The sequence below is a fragment of the Apium graveolens genome, chromosome 10 (assembly GCF_009905375.1).
Source record: "Apium graveolens cultivar Ventura chromosome 10, ASM990537v1, whole genome shotgun sequence".
Lineage (NCBI taxonomy): Eukaryota > Viridiplantae > Streptophyta > Magnoliopsida > Apiales > Apiaceae > Apium > Apium graveolens.
Genome location: NC_133656.1, coordinates 17660320 through 17674827, shown reverse-complemented (window position 1 = coordinate 17674827; position 14508 = coordinate 17660320). Strand labels below are relative to the sequence as shown.

The window sequence follows — 14508 nt, the reverse complement described above, 5'->3', positions numbered from 1 at the left end:
TATTATAAAATAATGGTTAGAGGATCCTTTAAAAGATGGTGCTGGTTCTTAAAAATAAAGAGTGAATAGATAATTTTTTTTGACGAACAAAGTGAAAAATTCATTAAAACATTGAAGCTCAGCTGAGACAAACCCCTAAACTGTCAACTACAACCTGATTCTAAAATAAAAATCGAGCTAACCAAATAACTGTTTTGTTTTCAGATTGTTTAACACATAGAATATTCAAATTCTTTAAACTAAAAAGTATTACAATGACATTTGGAGTAATCCAACCTACATCAATTCCAAAACTAATAGTAACACAATTGACCTTCACATAAGCATCATCCGTAGCATAATGGTCAAAACTATCAATTATATCAATTGATATTAGAGCAACAACTGCCCATAAAATATGGACACTTTTTTGTTGTGAAAAGTGAGCTTTTGCGATATCCACCACCGTCCCGTATGTGATACAAGCCGTACAGATTTTCAAAAATATCATATAAATCATTTTCAGAGCGACTACCAAAACCGGCAACAAAAGACAGAAGAACATCAAGACATAAAATACTAACATCCCAAAAAGATGGGCACGATTAACAACCTTGATAACAAGGTACTCGAAAAGATCTCACAAAAAAAAATTAGATCTTGATTTTATTGAAAGAAAGTGATATAGATAAATAAAAGAGGAGATTAGAGAACGAAGGGGGATTGATCTAATGATGGATGAAGATTGAAGAATGGAGAAGTGGCGGCTAGAACTTTAGTTTTGGGAGTCGACTCTCAAAACCCTAGAGTGGAGAGATATGTTTATTAAGTAGTGAATAGATAATTTTAGTGATTTAAGGAATCACTAAGAGACTATTGGAACATATTTTTGGTCCTCATTCCTTAAATTTCAACTTGAGAGATTGGATAAGTAGTCTGTCTCTAAATCCTAAACCCTAAATTCTAAATTCTAATTAGTTGTACCTTTTATTAATTTATTTTTAAATATTTCTAATATACAAAAAAGGATCAGTGAACCCTAAAAAATTAAAAAATTAAATTATTTATGTTTTTCATTCCAAATTTTAATATTTCTAAACCCTAAGAAGGGATACATGCTTGAATTTAAAAATACATTTTTAAAATTATCAGATATTATTGAAAGATACACTTTGGATAAGCAAATTTCAGCGGGGTATGGTGAGAGTGAAATAAGCATCATAATTAATTAAAAATATCGTATTATTACACATTCATGGTTATAGTAAATCCCAATGCCCTGAATTGTAAAAGTTGGGCAGGTTAAAGAGGCTAAAATTGGCCAAATAGGCAGTTTTCGTTTTATTTTATAAAAAAATAGTCTAAATTTGTCAGAAATCTGGGTTATAAAGGGGTGTGGCTTCTCGGACACGGAGAGTGATATACTATGAGTGATTTTTACAAACAACGGGAGTTGATGTGATACATACATACATCCATACACATATCTAAAGATATATTTCTTATCACCATCATCATCATGTACAGATTTCGGGTATGCACCAAATTAGCAGGCAGAGATCCAAGAAAGACCCTTCATTTGTTTCCTTCCTTTCAATCCTTAAGGTATTTTAATTTCTGGGGTTTGATCATTTCTTTGTTATAATCATCTTTCCTCTAATCTTTGATATAATATATTTATAATTTGTTATACTATATTTGAATTCAGATCCAAGCATTCACTACCTTTTGCCACAGTGGATGTAGACAATTTATCAGGCAGCCAACCTGCTCAAGTTCAAAATTTAGGTATGCCTATATACAACAGCTTATAATGAATTAATTATCCTTTGTACCTTTTTTTTTTTTTAATTTTCAATTTTAATGATATAATATGATCCTGCTAAGCCCGTTCCCTTAACACTATTTTAGGAGAACTGGTTACCTGACACTGAAAAATTCAAGATTATCTAAACATTTTCGGGTATACGAGTGTCGTGGGATATAAGTTTCTTTTTTGGGTTAAATTTAATCATAAACAGTTTAATTGTTTGTTCTGATCTCCAATAAGAGATGATGCTGCATTGGTAACATAAATTCTGGGTCATTCAGTGCAGGGAAGTTGGACAAATTCTTCTAAGTGGAATACACTTGTTGATCCTTTAAACGGTGAACCGTTTATAAAAGTTTCTGAGATAGATGGAGGAGGAATACAGGTCCTTTTTTTTTGAGTGCATAAATGTTATTGCTTCATGCTGGGATATAATCAGATGGTTTTCTTCTCTTTTTTTTGTCTGTGTCGTCGATGTGTTTTACTGTGCTTATTTTGCATTCTGTTCAGCTTCCATTCCATTGACTTCTCTTGTTCGTTGTTATATGTTCTTGCAGCCATTTGTTGACAGCCTCTCCACATGTCCTAAACATGGTCTACATAATCCATTCAAAGCACCGGAAAGGTATATATTACTTACTAGTCCTTTACTGTTTAAGTATTTGTTATTAATTATTGTTGCCTGTGATGATATGAGAGAAGCTGATCACAATGTTCAAATATATATGAACCTAAGGCACTCACATTAACAATGGATTTTAGGTACCTTTTGTACGGAGACATAACTACAAAGGCAGCTCACATGCTAGCCCTGCCTGAGGTAATATAAGTGATAAAATGATAATGCTAGCAAAAAAGATACTATGAATCGTGACTAATTTAACCATGCTATATTCTGAACTTGTTTGTACTTGGGCTTCAGGTTTCTGATTTCTTCACTAGGTTAATACAGAGGGTGGCTCCTAAGAGTTACCAGCAAGCTCATGGTGAAGTCTATGTTACTCGGAAGTTTCTAGAAAATTTTTGTGGTGATCAGGTACATAAGAATTAGTCCTGTTGCATTGGCCCATATATACATGAAGTTATTAGCTGATAATTTTCTTCACATAAAAATAGATTTCCAGACTTGTGTGGCAGTTTTTCATATCTTCTCAAACCTAAAAACTATAGAGTATTTTGGATTTAATAGATTTTTGATTATTCCTGAGAACTTGTGTATGAGTTTTTCCCCCTCATTTATCCACTTGCCTTGGCAAAGTATATAATAATTATGTCATGTAAGGTCTTCATTCTTTGAGAGATGAAATTTGTAAATTTTGTCTTATTATTGACTTTAGGGTTGGATGTGTTTTTTATTCTTATATTTAGTGGGGTCTTTGCATTTCCTCATTCACATTTCATGTCCACATCCATGGCAGGTTCGTTTCCTCGCAAGGTCATTTGCAGTGCCTGGTAATCATCTTGGGCAACAAAGTCATGGTTTCCGCTGGCCCTATGGTCCTGTAAGGCATCACTTATTGACACATAGTACTAATGTTGTGATTTATTTATTTTTACATATTGGTAATGTTATTATAATAATTGTTAATGAGAAAAAACTATAATTTTTTGCATGCGCTACTTGCTCGTGTCAAAAAACTTCCCTTACAGAAGCTAGCCAAGATAGCCAACTTAAAAATCTCTTTTTCCTCTGTCTGGTCACTTGGACTTTAGTCTTGTGTCTACAACATAAACTTAAACTTATAAGTGTCTTTGAATTTGTATGCAGGTTGCGATAATAACTCCTTTCAATTTCCCTCTAGAAATTCCTCTACTTCAGTTGATGGGCGCGCTTTATATGGGCAACAAACCTGTCCTTAAAGTTGATAGCAAGGTAGGCATTTAAAGGTCTTTGTACTTTGTAGAGCACCCAGCTCTGCTTTAGGTCCTCCAAAATGTTCAACCCTTTTTATGGTGTCTACTATTACTGTATCAGCAAAGCCTGATTTTCTGTGGAAATGCATAGATGATCATATGTGTATCTATGGTTACCCTTTTATGTGTCTTGTAACTTGGAAATAGTAGCTTCTGTGAAAAGGTTGACAACTTTGGAAATCATTATCAACTTAAATGTAATTATGCACTTGCTCTTAGATCATATGATTACATTTTAATTATGAAAATAATTCACGAATTTATTTGTACTCAACTAGATAAACGTAAAGGTAAATCTAGAAAATTACACGATCTTTATAGAGTGACTAAAAAATTAATTTTCTCTCAGTGTATCTATTTAAAGTAACTTTTGCATTGAATCTTATATTTTTATATGTATTATTGCTTTTAAAAGAAATTATATCCTAACAGCATATGTTTTAGGTTTGTATTGTAATGGAACAAATGCTTCGCCTACTTCATAAATGTGGACTACCTATGGAGGATGTTGACTTCATCAATTCTGACGGGAAAACAATGAACAAGTTATTGCTAGAGGTTGGTACCCTTGGAATCCTACAACTCTGCTAGTGTATAGCTCAATATAACTTGCTTTCTAATAAAGTTGCTACATTACATTTATCAATTTTTTTAAAATTCTCTTGCCTGTGCTAAAACGTTGTTTGGACTAGTCGTCCATAATGCTGATTTTTTAAGATCCGTACCAAATAAACTTAATATCATAAGCCAAATTTAACCATTTAATTATAAGACGAATCCAACCATTTAAATTTGGGTAAGTTTCAGTTGCTTCACGAATCAAATTATATATGTATAATTTATACTTCTATTCCTGAACACTCCCACTAACAACAATAAATTATAATTTCACAAGTAAATAGAACCTCAACGGATTTGCTATGCTAGAACTAAAGTTTAAAAAAACTGTTTTAGTCCTATATCTAAAGATTCTTAACGGCCTTGACTTCTACTTGAAGTATATACGCTAAAACAAAAAACAGAATATAACAAAATTATGATGTTTAAATTTTAATATGCACAGTACAGAGAAATGCATTTTTAGCATATTGTACGAACCTGCAAACACTTTTAACTCCACTAAACCCCAGTACATTACAAAGACAATGTACACGCACAAAACTAAACACAAAACAGAATAGAGACAGAAAATGTAGATAATATACTCATATACTCTCATAATATATGTAATGTTTGTCTGTGTGTAGATATATATATATATATATATTTGGTTGGTTCAGTTATATATAACCCAATTTTTGGAAAACCAAACCAAGAATTTTAAATGGAAAAAAATCGAATGAAGTCATAAGTATAAAACTCGAACCCAACCGAAATTATGCGGTTCGGTTGTCAGTTTTGCTCAACCCTTGCCTGCTTATCCTTACGTGTCCTGTGTCTTTTGATCTTGCAATATGATTTGTTAGGGAAAACCACGTATGACTCTCTTCACAGGCAGTTCAAGAGTTGCAGAATTTTTGGCTGTTGATTTAAAAGGACGAATAAAACTGGAAGATGCTGGATTTGATTGGAAGATACTTGGGCCAGATGTTCAGGAGGTATTTTACGTACAATCGTTAGCCTTGGTTTATACATGGATGAGTGGAAGAGAATCACTAGTTAATCTTATATTGTCTCGGTAAAACAGGTTGATTATGTTGCATGGGTCTGTGATCAAGATGCATATGCATGTAGTGGTCAGAAGTGCTCTGCACAATCAATGCTATTTATGCATGAGGTATGCTCCTTTCACTGTTTGACAATTATCTATTAATTATTGTCTCGGAAACTTCCAAATAGATGGTGATACCTTACATGATTGTTTTCATTATCCAGTCAAGTAATCAAGATTTGTTTTATGTTCCTAATGTAGAACTGGAGTGGGACTTCACTTGTCAAGCAGTTGGATACCCTTGCAGCTCGAAGGAAGCTAGAAGATTTGACTATTGGGCCTGTCCTTACGGTATATGTTTGTGTTTCTATTTCCCTAAAAAATTTATTGTAAATAAAGCACTTATATGTGTAACAAACAGTTTATGCTTTTTAAGTTGTGTCGATCTCTTTGGTCAAGATTGTAGGACTGTTACATTAAGACCCGTGGAGAATGTCTTGCAATGATATATATTATCTGCCAGAATATGACATATTTCATTCAGTTCAGAAATACTTGATTAATCATTTGATTAAATTTTATACATTTTTTGTATGGTTTTGCAGGTTACAACTGAAACAATGCTGGAACACCTGCGTAAATTACTTCAGATACCAGGTTCAAAGCTCCTCTTTGGAGGTGAAGCTTTAGCAAATCATAAAATTCCTTCAGTATATGGTGCAATAAAACCAACTGCAGTATTTGTTCCTCTCAGTGAAATACTGAAGGATGGCAATTATGAACTAGTGACAACAGAGATTTTTGGGCCATTTCAGGTTCTAATAAGATTCTGAACCAAACTTTCATAAGCCTTTTATACACTATATGTCCATATCATACTGGTTACGTCTCTTTAAATTCTTCTTATTGCTGAATTTTATTGATGAATTGATGTTCTAGATTGTTACGGAATACAAAGATAATCAGATGTCAATGGTTTTGGATGCCCTTGAAAGGATGCATGCACATCTCACAGCAGCTGTTGTTTCAAATGATTCTCTTTTTATGCAGGCAAGACTCGCAAACAATATTTGAAAGTACACAAACCACAAAAGTATAATTTTTAGGTAGTATTTCCCTGCCTAGCCACGCAGAAAATGATGACTTAACAATCCAGTCCCTGAAATCTCTTTTAAAAAGTTTTTTCTAATATTAATTCTGTTCTAGTCATAGCAGACCTTATGAACAAGCATTACTCGCCCTAGTTCATGCCTCGTATTGCTGATATAACAATCAGAGGAACAACTTGCCAAACTTCCATCTTTTTGTAGTTTTAAAAACATCTTGTTATCTTGTACGATTGCCTGGTAGGTCTGACGTATTGGCTTCTGACACCTAATAGGCTAATATGACATGTATTTAAACCAGGCATGGACTATATTATCTATGGCTTTTTCCCTCGTGTGACTGGATTTGTCAAATCTTATAGTCATTTAGGAAACATTAGTGGGCTAAATTTAGTGGAGTATTTAATGTCAAAGTTGACAACTTGTTTCACTAAATTTAGGAGGAAGACAGAAAAACGAACTGTAGTAGGCAGAGTGTTTTTCTTTCTTCATTTTTTATTTTCTCCCACTGTAAAAATTAACATTCCTTGTAATATGACAAGCTCACTGTGGATACACCTTCGCTTTTAAAGGGGTTTGATTCATAACAGATTCTTCCCAGATATTTGAGAAGTGGACACTAAAATCAGTCTGCTTAGCTTGCTAGTCTATCAATGATTGGATCCTTCATTGTAGATGGCTCTATATATGTATGTTACAGTCTATAAGTAGACGAGTCTTATAGTGGACCATGTGTCGGTGCTTTGTAGAGTCGGAAGCAATTTTCAAATACTGCTGAGAATGCCTGGTCACTAATTAGAGAGAGTAATGAATAATAAAGCAAGAACACTGCTTTATTATTTATGTTAAATATGCGAAACAAATATTACACTTGATCAAGTTTGTTCTAGTTATTTTACTAGTTTAATAAACTGATATTATCTGCAGAAAGTTATCGGGAATACAGTTAATGGAACTACTTATGCTGGACTGAGAGCGAGAACAACGGGGGCACCACAAAATCACTGGTAGACTATAACTCCAAATCCTCTGTCATCATGTATTATATATATTTGATTTCTTAATGCAAATTTTGTCATATAAATCAATGAACCTAAGGTTTGGACCAGCTGGAGATCCTAGGGGAGCTGGAATCGGGACTCCTGAGGCAATAAAGCTTGTGTGGTCTTGCCATAGAGAAGTGATATATGATATTGGCCCGATGCCTACAAATTGGCAACTTCCAGCTTCTACTTGAGAATCACTCGCGACAAAAATAAATAGGAAGTTCACTGGAGTTATTTAACTTGTTAGGAATTGTGGATAGTCCACATTTTTAATCAGCACTACTCAAAAAACAAAATAATTTTAATGTGGCAGGAGTTGATGTTTTTCCTTTTGTACGTGTACACTTTTGAGCTTAACAATGCATGCTAATTACTGAAAGCAGTCGAGTAGCTGTGAAATTTTGTTAACTTTATTATCAAATAAATGAAATTGACATTTCACCAATTGTTCATCAACTCACACGGATATCTTGTGATCACTGAACAACATTACTTTATTATCTGTCCCCTAAGCAATATACATAATAAATCAAGATGGACCACCCATACTAATGAGTGAATCCAATGATTTTACATTTATGAAACATTTTTCAAATTCAGAGTATAATTCCATTTCCTCACTATATATACACGGGCCCTGATAGTAAAACACAGGCTAAACAATATATACAACTTGTATTGCAAGTAGTAAATAAGTAATTCAAATATATATATATATATATATATATATGTGTGGGCGCGCGCGCAAATTCATTGCAGAAGCTCATGGAGAAAATAGTGAAGGCTAGCTACTTACTGTGGGATTGTGAAAGTTCACTATACGATGCAGTTGAGCTCAAATCTATAGAGCGCCAGTTGAAGTCGGCCATTTTATCCAGCAGGAGCTTGTCAATGCCTTGTTTCATCCATCGCCACTGTCCTGTCTGTGCTCATGTGACTGCACCCGGACCAACTTTGTCCTCCACCTCAAAACTTGTACCTCGGACGCTTCAAAAGCTCATCAGATCATTTTTCAAGTCAAAATCAGGCTGCAACAACAACAACATTAACATGACCACTTTCAATTATGACGGAGGATCATCTTACGTTATTAATTACCCAGAGGTTTGGTGCGCTTACCACGATTCCAGAAATTCCGGAGAATGTATGTGATTATTTGTAGCAATGGAGGAGGAGATGACCATCGATTCATGCTGGAAAATAGGTCACTCATGGCAAGATCAGCATCTCACCGGTTTCACACCGCTGTTACTGCCTTTTCATATGCTTAATTACTGATGTTTTAGATTTGGTTCACTTGTTTTTTTTTTATTACCAGACATGGAGCATGATGTACCAATAATATTATTAGTCTATATTTTTAGGAGATGATCTTCTTTGCTTAATTAGCCAACCCCTTCAAATGGGATTGTTGTCCTTTATTTATACTAAGTCCCAAATGGGCTCAATCCTTACAATCTGGGCCTTCTTGGGCTTTACATAATGTATTGTGATTATTCTAACTATAATTCCTTTGGGCCGTCTTGTTCTGGTCCAACATTAGTCCCCCTCCTTGCTTTGCGCGATATCTTTAGATTTGCGTTTTCGTGCTCTCCACCCTTGCGCTTTGAATTCCGAGGTTTTTGTCTTGATACCTGAATAAAGTTAGTGACCGGACAGGATAATGAAATGAAGGGAAAAATTAGTGAAAAAACGAACGAACGAAGCAAAAGAAAAATAAGAAATAACTGTTAATTCGAGATAGGAGTCAAATGTGTGTGTCCGAAAAAGGAAAGGAATTAAACGTAATGCTTTTTTTTTTTTTTTTTTTTTTTTTTTTTGAAGGTATATATCCGCTCATGTGTGTTTTTGAATTTATTTTTCCAGGTTTTTTTTTTTTGTTTTTGCAGGTTTCCAGGCTAACCTCTTCGACTTCCTCTCCAGGTATCTAAAAGGGGATTGCAGCGCGTTCTGGGCTCGCACTGTAAGTCGTCTACTCTCTCTCTCTATTCCTTTTCCTTTTTATCTGCGGGTCGGTCGTGTTTATAGTTTACCGATTTATGATGGCCGACTTTCCTTCGTCGTCGTCGTCGCATAGTGCCACCAACCGGGACCCCGGGAAGCGACCGTTAGAGGAGGGTGACGAGGAGTCTGTTTTGAACTTGGATAATCTAGAGATCCCGGACCTAGGTCAGTGTGGATCCTTTGATTTCTTAGAAAGCGATGAGTTTTTGAGGGGGGTGCCTCCAGGTCCTATGCCCTCTCCGCCCTTAAGTCCTCGTACCCTGGAACTTAGGAATAGAACGGTCGAGGAAAGTCTTCGACTAGGTAGGATCGAATTTGAGAGCAAACCTAGTTTAAACTATCTTAGTTATTACATCACCGTCGACCCCCCTGCGAGTAAGTTGGAGAAGTACATCGACCTGTCTAACGGCTACCGTTACCGAGTGCCGACAGCAGATGAGAGGGTTTGGATGATGCCCGAGTTCGGGATGCATGGGGTTGCGATGATAATGTTTCAGTTTGGTCTTCGTTTGCCCATGCATCCGTTCTTCCTGACGATGTATGAGGCTATCGGTTGTGGTTTAGGGCAGCTGACACTAAATTCTGTTGCTCAGTTAAGTGGTTTCGTGGCGCTGTGCTGTGATAAGGGTCGATCACCGACTTTGAAATTGTTTTTCTCTATTTATGGTGTGCGGTACTATGGTGGCCAAGTATATTTCGACTCCCGACATCGACGGATGAAGATTGTTAGTGTTAGGTCGTCGAATTCTGGTTATCACTCGCAATGGTTGTACGTTGGGGGTCCTGACTTGGAATTTGTAAAGCCTTGCGGGAAAGTTAGCCAGGGCACGATTGATTATTTAAATAACATGGAGAAGCACGATACTGCCTACCTCGATGAGTTTCATGGGTCGAGGACATGGTATACGCACTTAGATTTGAAGGACTCTGGATTCTTAGGGATGCACGATTGTAAGGGGGATGTATTAATTGTTATTGCCCTTATTTTGCTTATGTACTTAGTTTTTGTACTTGTCATTGTCGGCTCTTGCTTATTTTAATTTTCGTAAGTGCTTATATATAGGATAGCTGACTTATGGTTTTGTTTGTTTCTTTGTAGTGGAAGGCGCCTCACTTAAAAAGGTTTTAGACGGCGGGATTCGAGGAGGAATGGACAAGGCGATGATGTTGTTATTGCAGCGTGCTGCGAGGAAGCCTGCTGATGCGGCCAGGGCTGGACCGTCGGGGGTTCCTCATTCAGTTTCAATTGAATTGCTTGATGACCAGGGAAACAAGGTAATTGAAGACAATGAGAGGGTTGTTTCAGATCTTGTCCGCGTGGAGGGCAACCCTCGAAAGCGGTTTCGGAGGGAGGATGATGAAGTGGTTGTTGGAGGCCGGGGGGTCGGGTTCGAGGGTGTGAACAAAGATGTGGCCACTGCCGGGGAAAGGGTTTATGGGAAGACCGTCGACCCTCGGTCGAAGAAAGAGGTGATGAGGGTCGAGATTCAGCCCACGGAGCGATGGACGGGGGGATCAACTGTGCCCTTGAGGGCACTTAACCTCTTTAACTTACCTCAGGACTTGGTTGCTTATGATGGGAGGAAGCGTGAGGACCTTGTTGATCGATGTAAGAGCCGGGCTGGGAGGGTACGTTCATTCCCTTCTCTTTCTTTTTAATGTGCATGTTTCTTTGTTTTCATGTTCGGTCATGGTCGTTTATAGTCATAGTTGCCGACCCTGTTTTCATGTCCCCCCCCTTTTTTTTTTGTTTTGCAGTTTCTTTCCGATTTTATGCATATACTGGAGGATTACAAGGCTGATGTTGATGGTGAGGCTTGTTCCAAGCTCGAAGCTGAAGTTGCTGCCTTGAAGGGGGAAAAGAAGAAGATTGCGGTGGGTTTTGCGGAACTTGAGCACAGGGTGGCTGATTTGACTAAGGCAAATTCCGCACTGTCGAAAAAGGTTGCTGAGATGGAGGCTACAGAGCAGGTGTCGAGTGGGAGGATACAGGAGCTCGAGGGTCGACTGCTCGAGGTGGAAAGGGAGCTTGAAGAGGAAAAAGGCAAGCGCCAAGGCTTGCTTCGACAGGTCGAAGGAATGGATGGCTCCTACAAGTTGATTGTGAAAGAAAACGCGGACTTGAAGACAGAGGTAGAGAAAGCCGTTGAAGATATCGCTGGTGCTCTGGGCGATGGTTATGGACGATGCCTTCGGCGGATGGAAGAGGCTGGTTTTGCCATCGAGGGTCATGCCTTTGATGACTATCTTCGTGACCTGGCATCGAAGGGTGGTAAAGCGTGAAGGCAGGGTATGCCCTGTGATTTTTGTAATTGAATTTGAACATTTTTCAAGTGTTTAAGAGCTTTATTGATACCAACATCATGGAAGTCCCAGAACTTGAGAAGTGTAGTAATCACTGTGGTCCTGGATTTGTAAGAAGTATAAGGTATGTGATATTGTTTAAACTTATTTCTACGATGTAATCAGTTACGTATTGGCTGGTTTTGCTATCTATTTGTCTCGAGTTTGAAACATTAAGTCGTTTGTTAGCTTCATAGTCGAGTGTTTACATTATGAGAGAGATTTAATTGCCCGGACCGTCGTCGTGAAGTGGTTGTATAAACACTTGTTTAGAAATGAATGATTATTTTTAGTTAAGGAGCGAAGGAAGTGAAAGTCTGTGCTTTTTCCAAGTTAAAGAAATTGGTTCATCGTAACCTCGTAGCGACCCCTATTATATCGAGGGTTTGTTTTTGAAATGGCATTTTACTGCCTCAAGATAACAAGTTACAACTGAGATTAAAATTACTGATAGAACTTTTTGAGGTGAATTCCATTCCAAGCATTTTTGATGGGTTTCCCGTCGAGGTGCGCAAGCTCATAGGTCCCCGAGCTTACAAGTCTCGAGATCCGATAAGGGCCTTCCCAAGCTGGTTTGAATTTTCCTGAGACAGTGGGTTGTGACGCTGCGGAATCTCTTAAGACAAGGTCGTTAACCTTGAAGTCTTTGGGTTTGACTTTTTTGTTGAAGTACCTTGCAGTTTTTTCTTGTTGGGCAACCATCCGCATTCGGGCTTCTTCCCTTGTTTCTTCTAACAGATCATTGTGAAGGCGGAGTCCGATGAGAGATAGAGCGGGATCGAATACGTCGATCCGTGGTGAGCTGAGACTTATCTCGACAGGTATGACAGCGTCGACTCCATATGCAAGTCGGAAGGGAGTTTCGCCCGTCGCACTTCGGGGAGTCGTCCTATACGACCACAATACATTCGGTAGTTCGTCGACCCAACATCGGGGTACTTCTTCAATTCTTTTCTTCAGGCCTTGTAGGATGGTTCTATTTGTTACCTCTGCTAGTCCATTTGCTTGGGGGTATGCTACAGATGCTTTGATGTGCTGGACTTTTAATTCGAGCAGAGTCTCCTCAAACTGCTTTCCTACAAACTGAGTGCCGTTATCAGAAACTAAGATTCTGGGGATCCCAAAGCGAAAGACGATGTATTCCATAAAGAATTCTATCATCTCTTTTTCTCGTATTTTAGCAAGTGGCTTTGCTTCGACCCATTTGGTTGCGTAATCCACCGCGACTACGATGTATTGGCACTGATTCTTGGATTTTGGAAAGGGACCCACAATGTCTATTCCCCATTGGAAAAAGGGGCATGGGCTGAGAATAGAGTTCAGCTCAGTTGTGGGTCGACGGTTTACATTTCCGTGCAGCTGACATGCTTGACATTTCTTGACGTAATCTTCACAATCTTTCCGGACTGTAGGCCAGAACAGGCCTTGTCGGATAACTTTGAGGGCTAATGTTTTTCCTCCTAGGTGTTCTCCACAGATTCCCGTATGTATTTCCACGATCGCTTGGAGAGCCTCTTCTGGAGACAAGCAACGGAGCAGAGGCTCAGAGAGGGCACGTCGGTATAACTCCGAACCCACAACACAGTAGTTCCTGGCTTTGAACATGAGAGTGCGGGCTTCGGACTTATGCTCAGGCAACTTGTTGTCAATAATGTACTCAAGGAAGGGTTGGCGCCAATCGAACCTAGCCTGGATTTGATTGACTGATATTTCGTCGATAGAGGGGGTTTCCAAAATGTCGACGTATGTTGGGCTGAGATTAGAGGGGAGACAGGAAGAGGCTAGTTTAGCTAGCGAGTCTGCCCACTGGTTTTCCTCCCTGTCGACGTTTGACATTTTCCATGAAGGGAATTTGCTAAGAAGCTCTTGTGTTCTTGTTAAATATCGGGCCATCCTTTCATTATGCGTCTTAAATTCGCCACTTATTTGTTTGCAAACCAACTGAGAATCCCCAAATATGTCAATGACTTCTGCTTCGAGATCGGATGCGAGTTTTAGACCGGCAATGAGTGCCTCGTACTCGGCCACGTTATTTGTGGCGGAGAACCCGAACTTGAGAGCCTGCTGAATTTTGAATCCCCCTGGGCTGATTAATATGACCCCTGCTCCTCCAGAGCCGGACGTCGAGGAACCATCAACGAACAGAAGCCACGGACGAGACTGGTCCTCTTCAGGTTTGTGCGTCTTGGATTGGAACTGGCATTCGGCGACGAAATCTGAGAGAACTTGGGCCTTGATCGCCGTTCGAGGTTTATACTCGATGTAGAACTGGCTTAACTCGATGGTCCAAGCTGCGAGCCTGCCTGTTATGTCGGGCTTGTGCAGGATTCTTTTCAGAGGGAGATTGGTCAGGACATGGATTTCCCTCGCTTGAAAATAATGGCGTAGCTTACGACTCGCGACAACGAGAGCGTATACGAGTTTCTCGACTTGAGGGTACCTTGTTTCCGCGTCTCGTAGTGAGTGGCTGATGTAATATACAGGAATATCTTTTCCCTCATCGACACGGACCAATACTGCCGCGACCGTTTCGTCGGAAGCTGAGAGATATACCCGTAGCGGCTCACCTGTTAAGGGTCGTGTTAAAACTGGAGGATTTGTCAAAAACATCTTTAGCTCTGTGAAATTCTTTTCACAGTCTTCGTTCCATTCAAA

General features: G+C 38.5%; 2 protein-coding genes across 2 annotated transcripts; both read left to right on the top strand.

Moving 5' to 3' along the window:
- Window positions 1-1317: 1317 nt before the first annotated feature.
- Window positions 1318-7951, top strand: LOC141689893 (delta-1-pyrroline-5-carboxylate dehydrogenase 12A1, mitochondrial). Its single transcript, XM_074494399.1, has 16 exons — window positions 1318-1584; window positions 1688-1767; window positions 2071-2174; window positions 2347-2414; window positions 2552-2609; window positions 2712-2825; window positions 3208-3291; window positions 3558-3662; window positions 4148-4261; window positions 5170-5301; window positions 5391-5480; window positions 5616-5705; window positions 5960-6169; window positions 6294-6404; window positions 7388-7467; window positions 7559-7951. Exons 1-16 carry the CDS (start codon window positions 1499-1501, stop codon window positions 7695-7697), a joined length of 1665 nt encoding a protein of 554 aa, XP_074350500.1. The 5' UTR covers window positions 1318-1498; the 3' UTR covers window positions 7698-7951.
- Window positions 7952-9340: 1389 nt separating this feature from the next.
- LOC141693636 (uncharacterized) lies at window positions 9341-11932 on the top strand. Its single transcript, XM_074498791.1, has 3 exons — window positions 9341-9469; window positions 10610-11139; window positions 11269-11932. The coding sequence occupies exons 2-3, from the start codon at window positions 10660-10662 to the stop codon at window positions 11791-11793; spliced, it is 1005 nt and encodes a 334-aa protein (XP_074354892.1). The 5' UTR covers window positions 9341-9469; window positions 10610-10659; the 3' UTR covers window positions 11794-11932.
- The last annotated feature ends 2576 nt before the right edge of the window (window positions 11933-14508 follow it).